The 19,765-nt window shown below is 37.3% G+C and overlaps 1 protein-coding gene and 1 long non-coding RNA gene across 4 annotated transcripts in view; one reads left to right on the top strand and one right to left on the bottom strand.

Moving 5' to 3' along the window:
• LOC135085272 (lysosomal alpha-mannosidase-like) overlaps positions 1-16,569 on the top strand; it is a 37,717-nt gene extending 21,148 nt beyond the window's left edge. For all 3 annotated transcript variants that reach the window (XM_063980025.1, XM_063980027.1, XM_063980026.1), the window contains exons 9-17: positions 3,341-3,433; positions 5,066-5,195; positions 9,049-9,127; positions 9,677-9,797; positions 10,324-10,429; positions 11,675-11,765; positions 12,131-12,475; positions 14,040-14,227; positions 14,919-16,569. In XM_063980025.1, coding sequence (XP_063836095.1) covers positions 3,341-3,433; positions 5,066-5,195; positions 9,049-9,127; positions 9,677-9,797; positions 10,324-10,429; positions 11,675-11,765; positions 12,131-12,475; positions 14,040-14,227; positions 14,919-16,112 — 2,347 coding nt within the window. In that variant the 3' untranslated portion in view covers positions 16,113-16,569. The remainder of the gene's footprint in view (positions 1-3,340; positions 3,434-5,065; positions 5,196-9,048; positions 9,128-9,676; positions 9,798-10,323; positions 10,430-11,674; positions 11,766-12,130; positions 12,476-14,039; positions 14,228-14,918) is intronic.
• LOC135085319 (uncharacterized) lies at positions 7,208-8,707 on the bottom strand. Its single transcript, XR_010260064.1, has 3 exons — positions 8,407-8,707; positions 8,065-8,343; positions 7,208-7,968 (listed from the first exon to the last, which is right to left on the bottom strand). It is a non-coding gene; the product is annotated as an uncharacterized LOC135085319 (long non-coding RNA).
• Positions 16,570-19,765: the final 3,196 nt, after the last annotated feature.

Here is a 19,765-nt window from a genome sequence, read left to right as displayed (position 1 = left end):
GTCTGTCTGTTACGCTTTCCCGCTTAAACCTCGCAACCGATTTTGATGAAATTTGGCATAGAGATAGTTTGAGTCCCGGGAAAGGACATAGGATAGTTTTTATCCAAGTTTTTGAAACAGGGACGCGCGCGATAAAGTTTTTCTGTGACAGACAAAATTCCACGCGGGCGAAGCCGCGGGCGAAAAGCTGGTAAATAATAAATATCCTTGGACATTTTACACTACACTTCTAGTCTAGTACTATGGGCACTAGACAACGGATATAAACATACCTAAATGTACTTAGGAAGCAATAAACATAATTATTGAGTATTGAGTATTATAGCCTGACCAGGAACATAAAAACCCTGGCATAGAGGCGCGTCAATTGCATTTGATAGTGCAACACTGAGTAGTCGTACCTGTGTTAAATTAATAGGCTAACTTTATTTATCAGGATTCAGGATTACGGGCTAATTTGATATTTTCATAAATTAACGAAAAAATATTACAATAAAGGTAACCACGTTTAAATAAATTAAATGAAACCATCAATCGAGCTAGTAGGGTTTATTTTATTATTTATCAATAATCAAATGCAGAACTTGAATATTCAACGACAATGTCTGCTCATGAACGCTTCAGACTTGGTACTTCTTTCCCAATTCCATTAAATTCAACACTTACAAAGTGATAAAAAACTTAAAAATAGGTAGTTGAAACAAACCACATCTAATTTTCATAGTGGACTGTACTATACGATAAACATGTCAGTCAATTTGACAACCTTTGTCGAAAACATTATTCAATGAAAATATTGTCCGATCCCTTAGTATTTCTCTTCGACAAAATACTTTAACACATTGTGAACCACTTTTCTTTCACGAGTATCAAAAGTTTTTAGCAATTTAATTCACAAAATCAATTGCACACATTTAAAATAAAGTTTGTTTACACTTGACAGCAATAGACAGTTTAATTATTGACATGCAAGGTGACATGTCAATGAAGTTTTCAGTTACTGTTGCCATTAAAAGAAATTAGTACCATTAGTTTTCCGCAACATGGCGAGGGTTTTTATGTTCCTGGTCGGGCTATAAATACTTTTTTTTTGTAAATACATACATATTATACACAAGCTTTTGCCCACGGCCTCACCCGCGTGAAATTTTGTTTGTCACAGATCGTCATAAATTATAGCCATATGGGTGACCTTTTTTGGCAACTAAGTAATTATTTTTTTTATGTATGTCTTTGTTTCCTGAATCTGTTGTTGTCAAAATAAAATTATTTTCTTTCTTTCTATGTTATTCTGGGTTATATCAGGCCTCCGCGAGTTTGCATCGAAAACAAAACACGCGCGAGCGCGACTACCCCTCCTGAGATACCAAATCGACAGGACAATATCACGAGCGAGTATTGACGCACGCACGTATTCTTCACCCATTTGCATTGTAAAGACAATAAACCATATGTAAAAACGGTGGTGCAATTTTAACTGCCTGAATTATAATAGAAACACAAAATATAATTCATGCTTATTCATGTATTTCCTCCGCCATTTTTCGCAGTTTGGCACCTCACGTCACACATCATTTTACCGAAGTCAGCCCTATGTCTTCGGCGCAGTACCGATCACTGACGTTTGTCAACAAAATGGTGCTCGACTCTTGAGACAAGCTAAATTACACCATATTGTTAACGACATTGAGCATACATTTTTTTAAATACCTTCGCGAAGAAAATCTTCTGTACGAGGTACTTATTATTATTCTGTGGTTATGTATACAATAATACTGTAAAGTTTCATCAAAATCCGTTGAGTAGTTTTTGCGTGAAAGAGTAACAAACATCCAGACATCCAAACTTTCGCATTTATAATATTAGTAGGATAGTAACACACAGATCCGTCACAGAAATTAAAATTCATCATTTCAACTTCTGCCCGGCCGGGAATCGAACCCGGGACCTCTAGGCATAGTAGTCTGTTCTGAACTGAATACTACATACATACTGAATGACCATACAGGCATACATTTGTTATGACGTCGTCAGCGGGATTGCCGATCTCCTTCAGATTTATAAAGGCTTCCACAGACCAAACGCGGGTCAGAAGCAGTGCGGGTCAGTTGCAGCGCGGCTGAAGGCAGCGCAGTTTCAAAGCAGTTGCAACGCGGGCGGTTGTCAAAAATTTAAATATTCGAAAACCGCTTTCAACGCGCTGCTACCGCCCTGCCTCCGGTGTGTCATGCTAATATGGCCGCCATAGTAATACAACAGCGCGGGCCCGCGCTCGCGCCGCTTCTGTCCCGCACCCGCGCCGCCTCGTTTGTCGTCCGGCAGTTGCAGTGCGGCGCGGTTGGAGCGCGGGCCCGCGTTCAAATTTGGTGTGACACACTTCAAAGAGTTTCTTGTATTACAACTTGCGCGGGCCCGCATTCAAACTGCGCTGCTACTGCCCCGCGTTTGGTCTGTGGAAGCCTTAATACTTTGTCACATTGTATTATGTCAATGTCACCCTCCCGTGCCGCTCCCATACCTGAGGCACTGACTGAGTTATTTTATTTTTATTTTTCTTTATTAAGGAAACAAACAGCATGAGTTTTATACATGTGAACTTAAAAAATGAACTTATGTGCTTGAACTATAGTTATCTATATTGTTATGTTGCATGATGCATGGTAGACAGATAGATGCTTTAGACTGTAAGCAAATTAGGTAGATGCTATTTAAATTTTAATTAATAATAAATTGACTTGTGTAAAACATTTGCATGCTGGTTCATATCTGGCGAATGTGTTCTGCTCCATTTCATTATGTAACATCTAATGTACCACATTCTGAAAATAAATAATTTCATTTCATTTCATTTAGATCTAGGTATGTATTTTTGTGCTACATTATATTTTAAGAGAAAAAAATCTTACTTATTTATTACCGATTAAACACGTAGTGACATCGAAGATTTTTATACAGGGTGAAATTGCAAACAGTTTCCAAATGTAATAAGCTCTCTAAACCAATAAGTGTAACTTTATCGTAATAAAAAAAAAGAAATTTAGATTTCTTAATGTAAATCGATTAAATTACTGAGTCGCTCCTAAAAAATGGCAGTGTTTGCAAAGTCACCCTGTAAAACGTGCTTGGTTTTTGTAAAAAAACATAACCTTCCTTCTGGCACAGTCGGGAAATACATTTTGAGTTTTTTATAAATATTAGTGATACTTATTATGAATTTTATTGAACACTTTTCGCTATTTCTGTGGTTTTAGTTTTGGCTAACCACGTATATTTAAAAATTTCGCCCGTACATTTATCTGAGTACATAATAATTACATGAAATCACTTAATTTAATTACAGATACGGCAATCTGAAAGCTGCTAAAGACGGCAAGAACATCACCTTGTTCTATTCAACACCGAACTGCTATTTAAAAGCTGTGAAGGATGCTACGTAAGTTGATTATTACTACATATTTACTTTTTATATGAGAAGAAGCTTAAATTACAGCCTATGTACTATGTATTTTCATATAATGAGGGTTTTCGCGAATGAAAAATCCGCCAGATGGCAATACGTAGACGCGAGGTCCAAATGCTGCATGATTGGTTATTTTTGACATGACATTGACAGATATGTCAAAATCCACCAATCACGCAGCAGTCAGACCCCACATCCACGTCCCGCCATCTAGCGGATCTTTCATTCGCGAAAACCCTCATTAAGGTCATAACACACTTATCAACCCAGAAAGGGCTGTCAAACGAGGCGTGGCGTTTACGTTACGGTGCTGATAAGTGTGCGTTGCAGTATGGAGTTTCATACAAAGAATACTGACCGCCTCGAGTTGATACGGTTACGATCCCTTTCCGGGTTGATAAGTGTGATACGTCCTTTAAGCTGTAACAAAAATATTATTATGAAGCTTCATCAAATTCCGTCCAGTAGCTTCTGCTGCTAAAATTGTAAAGGTAACTTATAAACTCAGACAGTGGTGACTGAGTTTGTTGCGGCGCTTCTTCTCAGCACTTGCCAAATGTTTGTCTCGAAGCGCTGGTAGGGCAAAAAAAGAATGAGACATGTAGAGGCTCCTTAAGAGCATTTGACGATTTGCAAGAACTAATTTAATTAGTCTAAACAAATAAAGAAAATTTTGATTTTGATTTTGATTTTGAACCATCTGTAGCAAGGGTGCGTTCACCAAATTCTGTCTCTCCTGACATTTTTTTAAGGCAATCAGACACCTATACAATGTTTCCGGGTTGTCTGTGGCGACCAAACTTTAAGGGCGTGGTCTATGGATTTTTTTCAATGAAAATACTTTAAATCAGGGATCTAAACCAGTATACTTTTTAGGGTTCCGTAGTCCTGACAAGGAACCCTTATAGTTTCGTTATGTCCGTCTGTCTGTCTGTCCTTCCGAGGTTTTGCTTGGAAACTGTTGGCACTAAGGAGCTGTAATTTAGTGGAAGTATGTATATTAATCACGCCGACAAAACGGTAGAATGAAATTTTGAATGAAAAAATGTTTTTTAGGGTAGCTCCCCTACACGTAAAGTGGGGATGAATTTTTTTTTCATCTTCTATCCCATCGTGTGGGGTATCGTTAGATAGGTCTTTTAAAATGGCTTAGGGGTTTCTAAAACCATATTTTGATTTAGGGATCCGTTTGCAAAATGTTAAACTAAAAAAATGCTAAACTGTTGGCTTGAAAAATCTGAAAAAATTCGTGATTATAGTGCTTTTTATGAACTTTCAAGGAAAACTATAGCGACTTTATCATCGATAGCCTGTATAAAATAATAAATAAAGTGTGGAAACGGGACGTAGGTATCGTTTTGTTCAACAAATAAATAGCATCGGTAGTAATAGACTTATGCCCGTTTTCACCATCAATCCCTAATTTTTAAGTGACCCTTAATGCTTAGTGACACAAATTTCCTGTTATGTTACTTAAAAAATTGAGATTTATGGTGAAAACGGTCACTAGAGTAATATTTTTGTCCTCATTTTGTACTTGCTCAAATACTTACTAGTAAATTAGTAATACAATGCAAAAAAAACATAATTTTTGTATGTTTTCAGCCCAACATTGCCGATCAAGCAGGACGATTTCTTCCCATACGCGAGCGATCCGCACGCGTATTGGACCGGTTATTTCACCTCGCGGCCTGCCATCAAGTATTTGGAAGCGCAAACAAATACATATCTACAGGTAAGTCTATACTAATATAATTATAAATGCGAAAGTAACTCTGTCTGTCTGTCTTGCTTTCACGCCTAAACCACTAAACCTATTTTGATGAAATTTAGCATAGAGATAGTTTGAGTCCCGGGAAAGGACATAGGATAGTTTTTATCCCGATTTTTGAAGCAGAGACGCGCGCGATAAAGTTTTTCTGTGACTGACAAAATACCACGCGAGCGAAGCCGCGGGCGGAAAGCTAGTAAAACATATTATACATATTCTCATTTTGCAAACAGTTGCCAATTTTTTTAGGAGAGACTCAGAATCAGTAACTTAGTCGTGGCAGCCTTAATTAAGACAACACTTAGTTCTAAGCACTTTTATTTATACATAGAAATGTAATTATCCTTATTACTACTATTACCTAAAGAACACAAAAAAATATATATATCCGCCGCGCGCGGTTTCAAAATTGGCACATATGGATAATTTACTTCGTTCATAGAAAAATACGTACACCCAAGTAACTGCAAAGCTTAATAGACATTATGGTGCGCGAAAATAAGCCTTAGTCTTTAAAACTAAAAGTTATGAGCATCCGCGAATTTTTTTTAGATACCACTTTAAAAATCATTACGCTAGGTTATATTGTTCTTAGAGCTTCTTAAATTTTTTGGCAACTGTTTGCAAAATCACCCTGTATTTTCAGGTGGATGAGATTAATAAAAACTAGATAGATAATAAGCGCAAGAAAAACACATGACCCTATTTAATATTGTGACCCTGTATTACTGTTTTTGGCAAATAAACGTTTTGAATTTGAATATTTTGAATAGGTGTTATTTAACAAAAAACATGTTTTTTTTTTTATTACAAATATTATTGTAACAATTTTTTATTGATAATATTCAAATTCCATGGATTTCGTGTTCAAAAAAACGATTCCTAAAAAGTACTGGTTCTGTTTCTTTAAATTAAAAACTGTTAATTTATTTTCAATGCGTTTATTAAAGTCAACAATCGAAAAATATAGTTGATTTTTGTGATTATTTTAATAACTAAGTATTCACTGCAATCGATTAATGAACCGCGGAAATAATCGATTTTGTTATACAACAAATACCCCAGCACTAAATCTATTCCGTTTCACACATTGCGTACATTAAATAAAAAATATTTTTACATCGTATTTTATTAAAATATAATCAATAGACTCAGATTTTACTACATTTTCAAGACAAGTAGGTAGTTATTTTTTTTTTATTATATTACTAATAAAATACAAATATTTTTTCAAAAATATTCTGCATTATGTAGTATGCGTAATATGGATAACCTTGAAGTGTCATACGGATTATCTTACGTGAAAAAGACTATAGGCTTTATTAATCTAAGGTTATACCGTATATCTAAATACAAATTAATTTACTCTAATCCAATAAATCAAATATATTCAAATTCAGTTTGAGAAACGCTGCTTCATATGAGGTATCTTTTAGCGCTCACCAGTTGGCGCTACAGTAACTAAGCGAGTTAGTGCGTTGGTCTCTCAATAGATGGCGCTGTGCTCTTTTAGTTCGCGCTAACATTTGATTTTTTCCGGTTTACTTAAACTGAGCGTCCATTTTTGCTGCCGTGGACCGACGACAGAAGGTCGTTGTGGAAATCATTGGTATTTTTGAATACAGTGGTCCAGTTTAGGCTGGAGTAACACTGTCAGAAACTCTGTTTAGTTCCAAAATACTGAACTGCCCTATCCATGACATTGACAGTGGGGCGCCACCGTCAATACCGGATCGCTGGTTCCGATTTTTGCCATGTTGGAAACCATATAGTTGAACGATGGTAGCGCCCCCCTGTCATTGAGTTTGGTGGGACACAGGGACAGTTCAGCGTGGGTCATCTATATAACAGTCGTGTAGCGCTTGCGGCCATTGTAGTTAGGGCTGATTTTAAGGGTGGGATGTTGTAATGCCATTTGAAGGGAGGGTCTCTTACGGCCGTATTCACAAACATTACTATGAGGTCTCACACCCGTATTCACAAACATTACTTTGAGGCCTCATAGTGCGCGTGGATGCACAGGGTCCCAAAAACCTATTCATAGACGATACTTCAGTGGTGACAAGCACTATGCGTCCCTTAGAATGATCGCAAAGCTAAGGTAGCCAGGGAGCTGTATTACGCAACGCATAGTGTCTATTTACGTCAAAATTTTTAGGTTATTCTCGTTTTTGAGGTTTGTTTGCTTTATTTATGGTTGTATTCGATTAATATTATCTTACAATGGATTACAGTAGTGAAGAAGAATTTGATAATTATATCAATGAGCAAAGTAGAATAAGTACCAGAAAAGTGATACGGGATTCCTAAAATCCCTTTGATTATTACAATTCAGACGAATTTAGTTTAGGTTTTCCAATGATGGGGTACTTTTCATACTTTTACCACTGATAAAAGAAGACCTGAGGAAATTAACTGCGAGGAGGCCTTCCAGTGCCACCTACATAATGTATCAGTTGCTTGCTAGTGGCAAATAAAACATAAAATTTTTAATAAAGTTTTATTTTCATCAATCTTCAATGTCTAATTTAATTTTATGTATTAATTGTAAATCATAAAGCTTTTTTTCATGTTCTAACAAATTGTTTTTTCTTTCTATCAATATTTTTTCTCTTTGTAGCCCCAACTCGTGCAAAGCCTGGTCTTGTTGTATATTATTCAATGTGGTGCGTTTGATTCTTGTTTCTGTCTTAATCTTCATTCTTGCTACTACTAATCTTAATTTCTTGATACCTACCTGAAAAGCAAATTATGAATTTAATTCCTTTGAGTATATTCTGCTTAGTTATTCCTCATAAATCTACGTACTATATATTTTAAAAACATTACTTACTAGTGGGTGTTGAGAACGTTTGATTGATTCCTGAGAAAGTTCTTTCATTCTTTGGGTCTTTAAATTATTCCAGCAGCTTTTCAGTTGATGTGTGAGCCTTTGTGAAACATAAAATATGGTTGAGAATTGTAAGCCACTGTTAGAGTTTCCCAGGCCTGCTTCGTCAACTCGATATTTTAGAGAGGATAATAATATGCTTGTCTTCAATAATAGGCCTTTCTCTTATTAAGCTACAATCAGCAGCTCTCTTTCGGAAGAAGAAAACGGCAGCTTTTTTATCTGAAAAATAATGATTGAAACATGATTTTCACTATTATTATTAATCGAAATATTCATACTAACCTGATAGTTGTAGTTTTATCCATATTTATTTATATTATTTAATTCACAAATCCACAAAATAACGACACTTATAAACCGTTGCATCGTTTGAATGACAGGAATGTCATGTCAGTTAGCGGAGTGAAGTGCGTAACATAAGCGAACCAATCACAGAACTCTATTCAACACTCTGATTTTGCATAGTCAAGGGTCGTTTAAGTATTGTTTATGAATTGAAAGGCTTGTCATATGGAACGCATTGAGAAATGTCTCATTTCGCATAGCGTTGCTGCTTTGCATAGGTAAGTATCGTTTGTGAATACGGGTGTCACAGTGCGCGCGGACGCACAGGGTGACACACGAACCAATCACAAAGCTCTATTCAACGCCGTGCGTTCGATTTGCTGCTTCACTCAAGCAAGCATAACACTCAAACATTCGCGGAAGAATGGTGGGGCGCGTCTTCGTGGATGAAACGATCTATAGTGTATTTATTTATTTCAAACTTATATGCACATAGAACAGTGTACATAAGGCGGACTTAATGCCTTTCGACATTTTCCTCCAGTCAACCTTAGGGCCAAACAGAGAATAAAGTAGGCGGTGTAAAAGATATTTTTATTTTTAGTGTAGATATTTTTTATTTCTTTTTTTTTATTACAGGTAGTAAAACAGCTGCAACTTTTAGGAGCGCTGCCTGAACACAACATGCCTCTTTTGGACGAACTAAAAAGCGCTATGGGTAAGTTGTTAGTTGGTAATGTTTTTCAGAGATGACCATAATTTTACCGAGAATTATTTTAAAAAAGCTGTTTTTTTTATAAAAAAAATATCGTAATATTATTTAATTTCAAGGAATTTATTTATTTTACACTACTATATGATTTAGAATTTCCTTTTAAGAATAAATGTGCTTGTGTTAGGAAACACCGGTCTTGATAAAACTTTACAAAATTATTGTTTATACAACAGAATAAAATAAGGCAATATTTTCTAATGATATTTTGTAGATTAGCCAAATTACAAAGTATCAAATAACTCAACCTTTCTGTAGTATAAATAAATAAATATTATTGAATATCCTTGGACAATTTACACTGCGCCTCTAGTCCCAAACTAGGTAAAGTTTGTACTATGGGCACTAGACAACGGATATAAACATACATAAATATTTTTTTTGTAAATACACACACCCAGTCCAAGTGAAATAATTGAATATTGAAAGAAAAAAAGAAATTAACTTCAAAATTGTTATTAATATCGCTAATAATTGCTATATTATGGTTTTCAGGCGTATTGCAACACCACGATGCAGTGACCGGTACTGAGAAACAGCACGTGACCCACGATTACGTTAGAATGGCAACACAGGCGGCGGAAGATGCGCACACCATCACCACTCAGGCATTGAAGTAAGGCATCACATCATCATCATTAATACAGCAGATGACAAATCACACATGTCATCATCATCATCATCATAATCTCAGCCATAGGACGTCCACTGCTGAACATAGGCCTCCCCCAATGCTTTCCATGTTGCCCGGTTGGTAGCGGCCTGCGTCCACACACACACATGTAATGCAAATAAATGATTTGATATTTAAATAAATATAATAAATAATCAGCGTCATCATTATCAATTCAGCACGTGACCCACAACTACATAATATCTACTTCCTTGGATTTTAGATTAAACATTATTGTTATTTTTTAATATTTTAGAACTACAATCTGCAGACTCTAGGTCCGCACTTTTTTAGTTTTGAATTTTTGAAAGTTTTTTTTACATAATATTTCGCTATTTTTTACGTATAAATCGCCTCTTTTTTATATATTTTTTTGTATTCCAAAAAAGCCATACACAGAAACATTATTGTTTCATAATGCATGTACTTTTTAGACTGAGTTTTAATCTATCAAATTATTTATTATCAGCCGCAACATCTTTGGCGATGACGCGACCCAGCAATTGGTATTCGACCGCTGTCACTTCAACGAGTCTCGCTGCGACACCACTGAAGAAGCCACTGGGAATCTCATTGTAAGTAGGGAGTGCAATCTCGATCTCGCGAGATCTCGGCCTTTTCTAGCGAGATAGCTGACAATAGTGACTGAGTTTCTTGCGCTTCTTCTCAGCACTGGCCCATTTATTGCCCCGAAGCAGCGGTAGGGTTAATACTGGGACGTGTAAAAGTGCTTTTTAAAAGCCTACTTGCATAAATGAGTTTTTTTTATCTCGGACGAAAAAAGGGCGAAATCTCGCGAGTTTAACGAGATTGCACTTGAACATAAAAAACGGCTTATTTGAAGCGTGGACTGACACGGACGGAATGAGGGTTTTCGCGTAAAAAAATCCGCCAGATGGCAATACGTAGACGCGAGGTCCAAATGCTGCACGATTGGTTATTTTTGACATGACATTGACAGATATGTCAAAATCCACCAATCACGCAGCAGTCAGACCCCACATCCACGTCCCGCCATCTAGCGGATCTTTCATTCGCGAAAACCCTCATTGCGATCTGTCGGTTTCGTTCGGTGAGCGTGATCTATCCAAGTATCTAATGAATCTACTGAGATCTCAAAATTGGCGATCATCATCATCATCATCATTTCAGCCATAGGTCGTCCACTGCTGAACATAGGCCTCCCCCAATGATTTCCACAATGGCCGGTTGATGGCGGCCTGCATCCAGCGCCTTCCTGCTACCTTTATGAGGTCGTCGGTTCACCTTGTGGGTAGACGTCCTACGATGCGCTTCCCGGTACCTCCACTCCAGAGCCTTGCTGCCCCATCGAAATTGGCGATATCTCGCAGTATTGTCCTACTATAATAAATGCGAAAGTTTGGATGTCTGGATGTTTGTTACTCTTTCACGCAAAAACTACTGAACTGATTTTGATGAAACTTTACAGTATTATTGTTTATAACCCAGATTACATATAGGATATAATTTATGACGATCTGTGACAAAATAAATTTCACGCGGGTGAAGCCGCGGGCAAAAGCTAGTGTATAATAAGTATGTTTTTACAAAAAAAAAAGTATTTAAGTATGTTTATATCCATTGTCTAGTACCTACCCATAGTACAAGCTTTGCTTAGTTTGGGTATTACTTATTCTGTATTTGGGACTAGAAGCGTAGTGTAAAATGTCCAAGGATATTTAATCTCGCGGGATCTCGCTCAAGCCCCAATCTCACGAGATTTGCCTTTGCGATTTCCCTAATTGTAAGTATTTTATATTATATTTTTATAGGTCCATGGTTTTGTCTTAATTTTACAGATTACGGTATACAATCCGCTGGCGTGGCCCGTGATAAGCCCAGTCCAAATCCCAGTAGTGGACGGCGAATATGATATTGTGGACGGAAAAGGTATGTATTTGAAAACCCAATTTTACTACTTTATTTATTTATGTTTAACACAAAGTTGTTATACGTTATATTATACCATAAAATCTGATTTTTATGTATAATATTTGGGCAATGATTAGAAGTTGTTTCCACATCAGCCAGACAGTTTTGACAGTTCCAACTCCTTGCCAGACAGTTTTTTTAGGATAGCTGCCAAAGCCACGATGACCCAAACTTCGTGATTCACCAACATTCTATCCTATATTGGGAGCATACGCTGATAAACTTTCAGCTTTTATAAAATGACGTAGGTCTGACGTTCACCAGATCTTAGTCTATACCACAATAAGGCATGAAGACATCTATTAATAATTTATCATTTACAGGTGTTTCCCAAACTGTACAAATAACAGAAATATCGAAAACAATACTGGAGCTGCCTTCCAGAGTTTCAAAAGCGAAGAAAGAAGTGACTTTCATAGCTAATTTACCTCCATTGGGTTACAAATCGTATTATATGTCAAAGAAGCAAAAAAGAACTGTGAGAGATATAAAAATTGAAGAAATAAGCGATATAGACGAATATTTTGAGAAAATTAAGAAGAAAAACTACGTCGAATTAGCAATGGACAACGATTTTGACAACGATGTGCTGGTTTACACTAATATTCCGGATGAGCCCAAGAAAATTAATAGAAATAATTATTATAATTCGGATAAAATGGCTAAAGGTAAGATTTTTTTACTTAATTGAATTTAATTTTCGTAGTCCGTCATATTTTAGTGTTCGAATGTAGGTACATTTTAAGATTAATTTCTATTTCATCTTATTTTTAATATATTAGATACTAGCTTTCCGCCCGCGGCTTCGCGCGCGTGGACTACATTATCTAACATATTTTACGGAACTCTATTTTTTTCCAAAATAAAATTTAGCCTATGTTACTCGTGGATAATGTAGCTTTAGAATGGTGAAAGAATTTTTAAAAACGGTCCAGTAGTTTTTGAGTCTATTCTAATCTACAAAGTTTTTACACTGTATTGTTTTCCTTGTAAAATAAAAATAAAATAAAATAAAATAAAATTCATTACGACCAAACAAACAAACAAAAAAGTTTTCCTCTTTATAATATTAGTGTAGATAAAAAATGGTAATCTTTCTGTATTATTTTTATTTTTTTATGAAAGTATTTAGTTCTACTTTTTTCCGCTACTAGATACGTGGTGGCGCTGTATAAAACTATCTCTGACACAGCATCCAACATTGAATTGTTAGTTTATTTATGGTCCACTAGATGGCGTTGTCCGTGCTTTAATTTGATTTTCCCGGACTTATTTTTAGCCCACAGATGGAGTTGGTAGTTCATACGTTTGGTGGTCAGTCGGCCGTTTGGTGTAGTGGTTCGAAACGGACTACTATTCCGGAGGTAGCGGGTTCGATTCCCGCACAGTACAAACATTTGTGTGCATGAACATATTTGTTTGTATTGGGCTGGGTGTTTTCTATGTATAATAAGCATTTATTTAAAAAAAAGTATTTAAGTATGTTTATATCCGTTGTCTAGTACCCATAGTACAAGCTTTGCTTAGTTTGGGACTAGAAGCGCAGTGTAAAATGTCCGAGGATATTTATTATTATTATAAATGTTTCCATAGATGGTGTTGTGCTGTTTTAGTTTGCGCTAACATTTTTGTTTTTTTTTCTGGATTTACCTAATGAACGTCCAAAAAGCCTTACATTTGAATATAAAGGAAAAAATAATTTTTGCTAACAGTGGTGGTCTAGTTTAGGCTGGAGTAACACTATCAGAATTCTACGCTGAACTGTCCCACCAAACTTATTGACGGGGGGCGCCACCATCGTTCAACTAAATGTATAGTTTCCAACATGGCAAAAATCGGAACCAGCGATCTGGTGTTGACGGTGGCGCCCCCTGTCAATGTCACTGATGACGGTTCGTTGTAGTTGGACAATATGCTTTGTCACGTCATAATATGTCAATGTCACTCCTCCCATGCAATCATACCTCAGGTACTAAGTTAAGCTATAGCCCGGTCTGTGAGCACGTAGAATTTTGTCCAATGACCCCAAGCTACCCATCCTTATCGCTCGCGCGTAATTATGTTGCTGTCGCGCTCGCACACTCACTGCGGGCGCCCGTCGCACAGTCGCGACAGCAATATAATTACGCGCGAGCGATAAGGATGGGTAGCTTGGGGTCATTGGACAAAATTCTACTTGCTCACAGATCGGGCTTTAGACCTATATCATACCTATTTCTTTTTATTTTTCAGCGCTACTAAAATCCAAGGAGGGCAAAGATAAAAACGTAGAGGAATTTGAGAAACTATTCGTTGAGAGTTCCAAACCGAAACGACCCCGTCAGGATGAGAATTCGTACCCATACATAAGTGGGGATGAAATGAGGATGCTTGCTGACGATCCTATGGTCGTGGAGAGATTCGAGGAACTGAATGATGAGGTATGTCATAAATTCAAATTATTTCTTACATCGTTAGTTCGTTCATTTCAACGGGACTATTCCCACCTCTCGTTCCCACCGCTGCAACTCCTGTGTAGCCAGGATCTACAGCTTGACCGCCAATAACCCAACCAGTGAAGGTCAAGTTTGTCCCGGGGGAAAGTTAAACTGTCATTGGACTTCAACGAAATTAGTCAGAAGAACATAGGAGTTCAAAGTTAAGGTACGACTTCCCTCCATTGCAAAGCGGATGACAAAGGTTTAAAGTAGTGGTTCCCAAACTTATTTAGTCTACTGCCCACTTTTAGAATAAATTATTTTTTAGCGCCCCCCATTTTTGTAGTCAAGAGTCGAGCTCAGTCGGTGTCTAAGAGTCCTCCTAGTAATGACGCCTCCCAAGCCTCTACACAACGTCCCGATTTTTTTTCTGGGCCTCTTACCGCCCCCCTTTAAGCCTACAGCGCCCACAAGGGGGCGTTATCGCCCACTTTGGGAAAGACTGGTTTAAACTTTATGGCCTCCTACTAGGTGGACCGACGATCTGGTGAAGGTCGCGGGAGGAGCCTGGATGCGGGCAGCGCAGGACCGTTCATTGTGGAAAACCTTGGGGGAGGCCTTTGTCCAGCAGTGCACGTCTTATGGCTGAGATGATGATGATGGTTTAATTTTATTATTGTATTTTTTCCCACAGGCTCTCAAAAAACCAGGAAATTCCCACCTTATCACGACTCAAGGAGATTACACGTTCACAGCGAGCCATTGGTACTATCCAGCTGCTATCGGCAACAACGAAATATACGAAAACAGGTCATCCGGTGCTTACATATTCCGACCCAGTTCAAACACACCCGTAGAGCTGAAATTCAAAGACTATAAACAAATAGACGGACCGTTGTTTTCAGAGACAAGATTCACAACAGAAAACAACGCAGCGTTCACATACAGATTCTACAATCATAGAAAAATACCGTATCACGAATTGGATTTTGTCGTTGGGCCGATCAATATAGATGATGGGGTAGGAAAAGAATTCATAGTGAGATACGAAACGAATATAGTCACGAATGGAGAATTCTACACAGATTCTAATGGACGGCAGTTGATTAAAAGAAAATTGAATAAGCGACCGCAGTATAATTTGACAGTTGAGGAACCAGTGGCAGGGAATTATTACCCAGTTGTCAGTGTGGCAGGTTTGACAGGTGATAAGGGTGACGTGTATTTAAATGTGTTGCCGGATAGGGCGGTAGGTGTCGCTTCTTTGCAAGAGGGTAATCTAGAAGTTATGTTACATAGGCGGTTGTTACATGATGACGCTTTTGGGGTAGGAGAGGCGTTGAATGAAACTGAATTTGGAAAAGGTTTGGTTGTTAGGGGAACGCATAGATTCTTCTTTACATTGGACAAAAGAACGTTCAAAGATGTGTTGGAAATGAGGAACAAACCGCAAGTTTTCGTCTCTAACGCTGATGGAATAAATCTTGAGAATTGGAAGAAATTAACCAACGAGAGAAGCTGGTTAAAATCTGAACTACCTGATGGAGTACATTTGTTAACTTTAGAACCATTTGGGAACAGAATGTTTTTGCTACGCCTCGAGAATTTCCTAGAAGAATCCGAGTCGTCTTCTAGAGTCGTAGACTTAGCAAAACTTCTAACTTTTACAACTATAAGTTCACTGCAAGAAACTGTACTGTCCGCTAACGCTGGTCTGCACGAAAAATGGACTTGGAATACAGAGAAGCAGTTTTCTGATAATTTTAATAAGGAATATGGAAGCTTTGGAGATGTTAAACTCGCTAAAGATAAACCTAAAGTCGCAGATGATAGCTACAAAATCAACCTTGCTGCGAAACAAATAAGGACTTTTATAGCTAGGCCTTGAAAAGATTGCCAAAGATTAAAAGAAACAGTAGCCATATTGGTTTAAGGTTGAATATAGAAATACATTTCAAAGGCCTTTTAAAACCCAGTTTGCAATATTTTAGCTGCCTATTTCGAAATTAAACTAAAATGCTACTGTTTTTCATACATAGGCCTTTCTTAGGATGGGTTGCACCATCTTATTTTAACATCAGGTGATCCGTCTGCTCGTTTGCCTCCTGTCACATAAAAAAAAAACTTTAACAAACGTCAAAAGTCTGTCACTTTCCATACAAAAACACCGGTTATCGTTACAGTTACGGTTAAAGTTAGGTGCAACTCAGCCTTAAGGAATATTTTACATAACAGTGTGGTTCCAGCTTTAGGAAGCCATTTTGTCATATTTTTGTAACTCCTCAAATGTATATTATATTATTGTTAAGGTTTTTAGTAAATAAACATATCATTTTGTAATAAAATTGTTTTATTTTAAAAACTTACGCTTAAAACAACATTCTTTACTAATATAGTAAAGTCAACAAATTAACATTGATAGGAATTACTAGAAAATATTGACATCAACTTATTACAATAATTTTATTTATTATTGTCATTAATAATTTAACAATTCAATTATTTTTATTAAAGTTGATTTCAGTTTCGTAATTCTACAACGAAAAGTATATAAATGAGGGTTCTCGCGATTGAAAAATCCGCCAGATGGCCAGTGTCAATGTCATGTCAAAAATAACCAATCATGCAGCATTTGGACCTCGCGTCTACGTATTGCCATCTGGCGGATTTTTCAATGGCGAAAACCCTCATAGACGCACTTTTTAAAACTGTCAAAACGAGACTCCCATAGATTTTGTATGGCAATACTAGCCAGTGACGTCATTATTTTGTCAACTCGAAACTACTTTTTTCAATTACAATGCAACCAAAAATCTCAACTTACAGGTAATTTAAAATTAATAAAAGTAATTATAGCCTGACCAGGAACATAAAAACCCTCGCCATGTTGCGGAAAACTAATGGTACTAATTTCTTTTAATGGCAACAGTTACTGAAAACTTCATTAACATGTCACCTTGCATGTCAGTCTATTGCTGTCAAAGTGTAAACAAACTTTATTTTAAATGTGTGCAATTGATTTTGTGAATTAAATTGCTAAAATATTTTTATAGTCGTGAAAGAAAAGTGGTTCACAATGTGTTAATGTATTTGTCGAAGAGAAATACCAAGGGTTCGGACAATATTTTCATTGAATAATGTTTCCGACAAAGGTTGTCAAATTGACTGACATGTTTATCGTATGGTACAGTCCACTATGAAAATTAGCTGTAGTTTGTTTCAACTACCTATTTTAAAGTTTTTTGTCACTTCCTCAGTTTTGAATTTTATGGAATTGGGAAAGAAGTACCGAGTTTGAAGCGTTCATGAGCAGACATTGCAGTTGAATATTCAAGTTCTGAATTTGATTATTGATGAATAATAAAATAAATCCTACTAGCTCGATTGATGGTTTCATTTAATTTATTTAAACCAGGTTACCTTTATTAATATTTTTTCGTTAATTTATGAAAATATCAAATTAGCCCGTAATCCTGAATCCTGATACATAAATTTAGCCTATTAATTTAACACAGGTACGACTGTACTCAGTGTTGCACTATCAAATGCAATTGACGCGCCTCTATGCCAGGGTTTTTATGTTCCTGGTCAGGCTATAAGACCAGAATGAATTCTTTTTGAAAAATTGGGAAATGGTGTCAAATAGTCAATAGACTAAGAGCGAACTGACGTTCTAAAGCCTGGTCCGTGAGCACGTAGAATCCCGTCCAATGACCCCAAGCTACCCATCCTTATCGCTCGCGCGTAATTATGTTGCTGTCGCGCTCGCACACTCACTGCGGGCGCCCGTCGCACAGTCGCGACAGCAATATAATTACGCGCGAGTGATAAGGATGGGTAGCTTGGGGTCATTGGACAAAATTCTACGTGCTCACGGACCAGGCTTTAGATACTCTGGTTTCCCTTCAATACGAATAAATAAATACGACGTTCTAGATGGCACCACTACTCTTTTGGTGGGGGTAGTTGTAATTTTACCGTAAAGTTGTCAGTTCTCGCTCGGTCGTTGGAAAGGACGGTTGTGTTTATCAGTGTTCTTTGTACAGTTACAGTGTATTCTGTGTTATAATAAAAGGTGTCATAATAGGGTGTGGATTATACTGTGTGTGTGTGTGTGTGAACTCTAGAAACAAGTAAGTTATCAAGTTTTTATATCTTTTTTTATAACACCTCTATTTATTGTGGATTTAAATAGTAGGTGCCGTGACAATGGGGGCGTTTGGCCGAAAATAGCGCTAGCGCAAGCTAACTTAAGTTAACGTCAGGTCGTCAGCACGTCCAGCGAGATGCGCAGTTAGCTCGACTGACTGACTGACTGACTGACATAGTGATTTATCAACGCGCAGCCCAAACCACTGGACGGATCGGGCTGGCATGCGGGTAGATGTTATGACGTAGGCATCCGCTAAGAAAGGATTTTACGAAACTCCACCCCTAAGGGGGTAAAACGGGATCCACGCGTACGAAGTCGCGGGCGGCCGCTAGTTTACTAATAATCAACTAACTCATATTGTACAATGAACGTCCTAATCTGCTGGGGTCTTAACACTATACCTTTATTTAAATCCACTTCCTCCATTTCTTTCAAATCGTTATTAGAATACGCATAAGATCCACTGCCGTACGCTTCGTTGAAATTTTTAAGAAACTTGTCTTTAGACCATCCTAAAGGCACGAAGTCTTTCAACATCATATTCGCTGCTAGCGTGGTTTCTTTAACATCAGTAACACGGAAATTCCTGAACAAATGTCTTAATTTCACCGTTTTGATTCCCGATAACACAGCGTCGTTTTTCTCCAAAAAATTCTCCAATCGTAACAGTAAAGAATGCTCGTTCCACGTCTCTAAAGTTAGTATATGAACCCCTAAAGGTAATTTCGATCTTAGTGCACTATATTCGTTGTTATACTCCATCCAAATCCGCTTGGTATTCCGTCCGTACCCGTACATATCTGATACAAAAACCTGTGGTTTTAATTCGATTTCTTTTGCCAGTTTTTTCTCAAATATCCTCGTGGGTTTGTGGTTGGCTTTGGATATGTACAAATAATGGGTGCCTCTGACTAAAATTCCGTTACCGAATTCGGTTTCGTTTAAATATGCTTGTATTCCGTTGTCGTCGGTTAACAGTCGTCGATGTACTAATAGGTCAATTTCGCCGTCTTTCAAAGATGAGCCGGCTTGGGCTCGGTCGTTCAGGACGGAGAAACGAATGTTCTTTTTCGGGTCTTCTATGTGGATTTTCGATGTGACTGGGTACAAGTTGCCTGGAACAGTTTAGAAGAAGTTGTTTTTGAACTAAGAAAGTTGGGGTTGGGTAGAGATACTTTAAATGTTTGCGAGCTTTGATTCTTCGACTTTAATTCAATTATGATTGCAAACAAATCAGAAAACAAACGATGTTAAAGACACGGATTTCTGTATTTTGGACAACACAGTGACAAAAAAAGTGTTTTAAATAAGTCTTAAAAATACAAAAAAATTAATTCAAAATGGCATTCAAAGAGGCGAGGAGTGCGACCCCTCGTTGAATTTTTTGT

The sequence above is a fragment of the Ostrinia nubilalis genome, chromosome 28 (assembly GCF_963855985.1).
Source record: "Ostrinia nubilalis chromosome 28, ilOstNubi1.1, whole genome shotgun sequence".
Taxonomy (NCBI): Eukaryota; Metazoa; Arthropoda; class Insecta; order Lepidoptera; family Crambidae; genus Ostrinia; species Ostrinia nubilalis.
The sequence above is the reverse complement of the archived record's forward strand: the minus strand, read 5'-3'. Positions and strand labels throughout refer to the sequence as shown.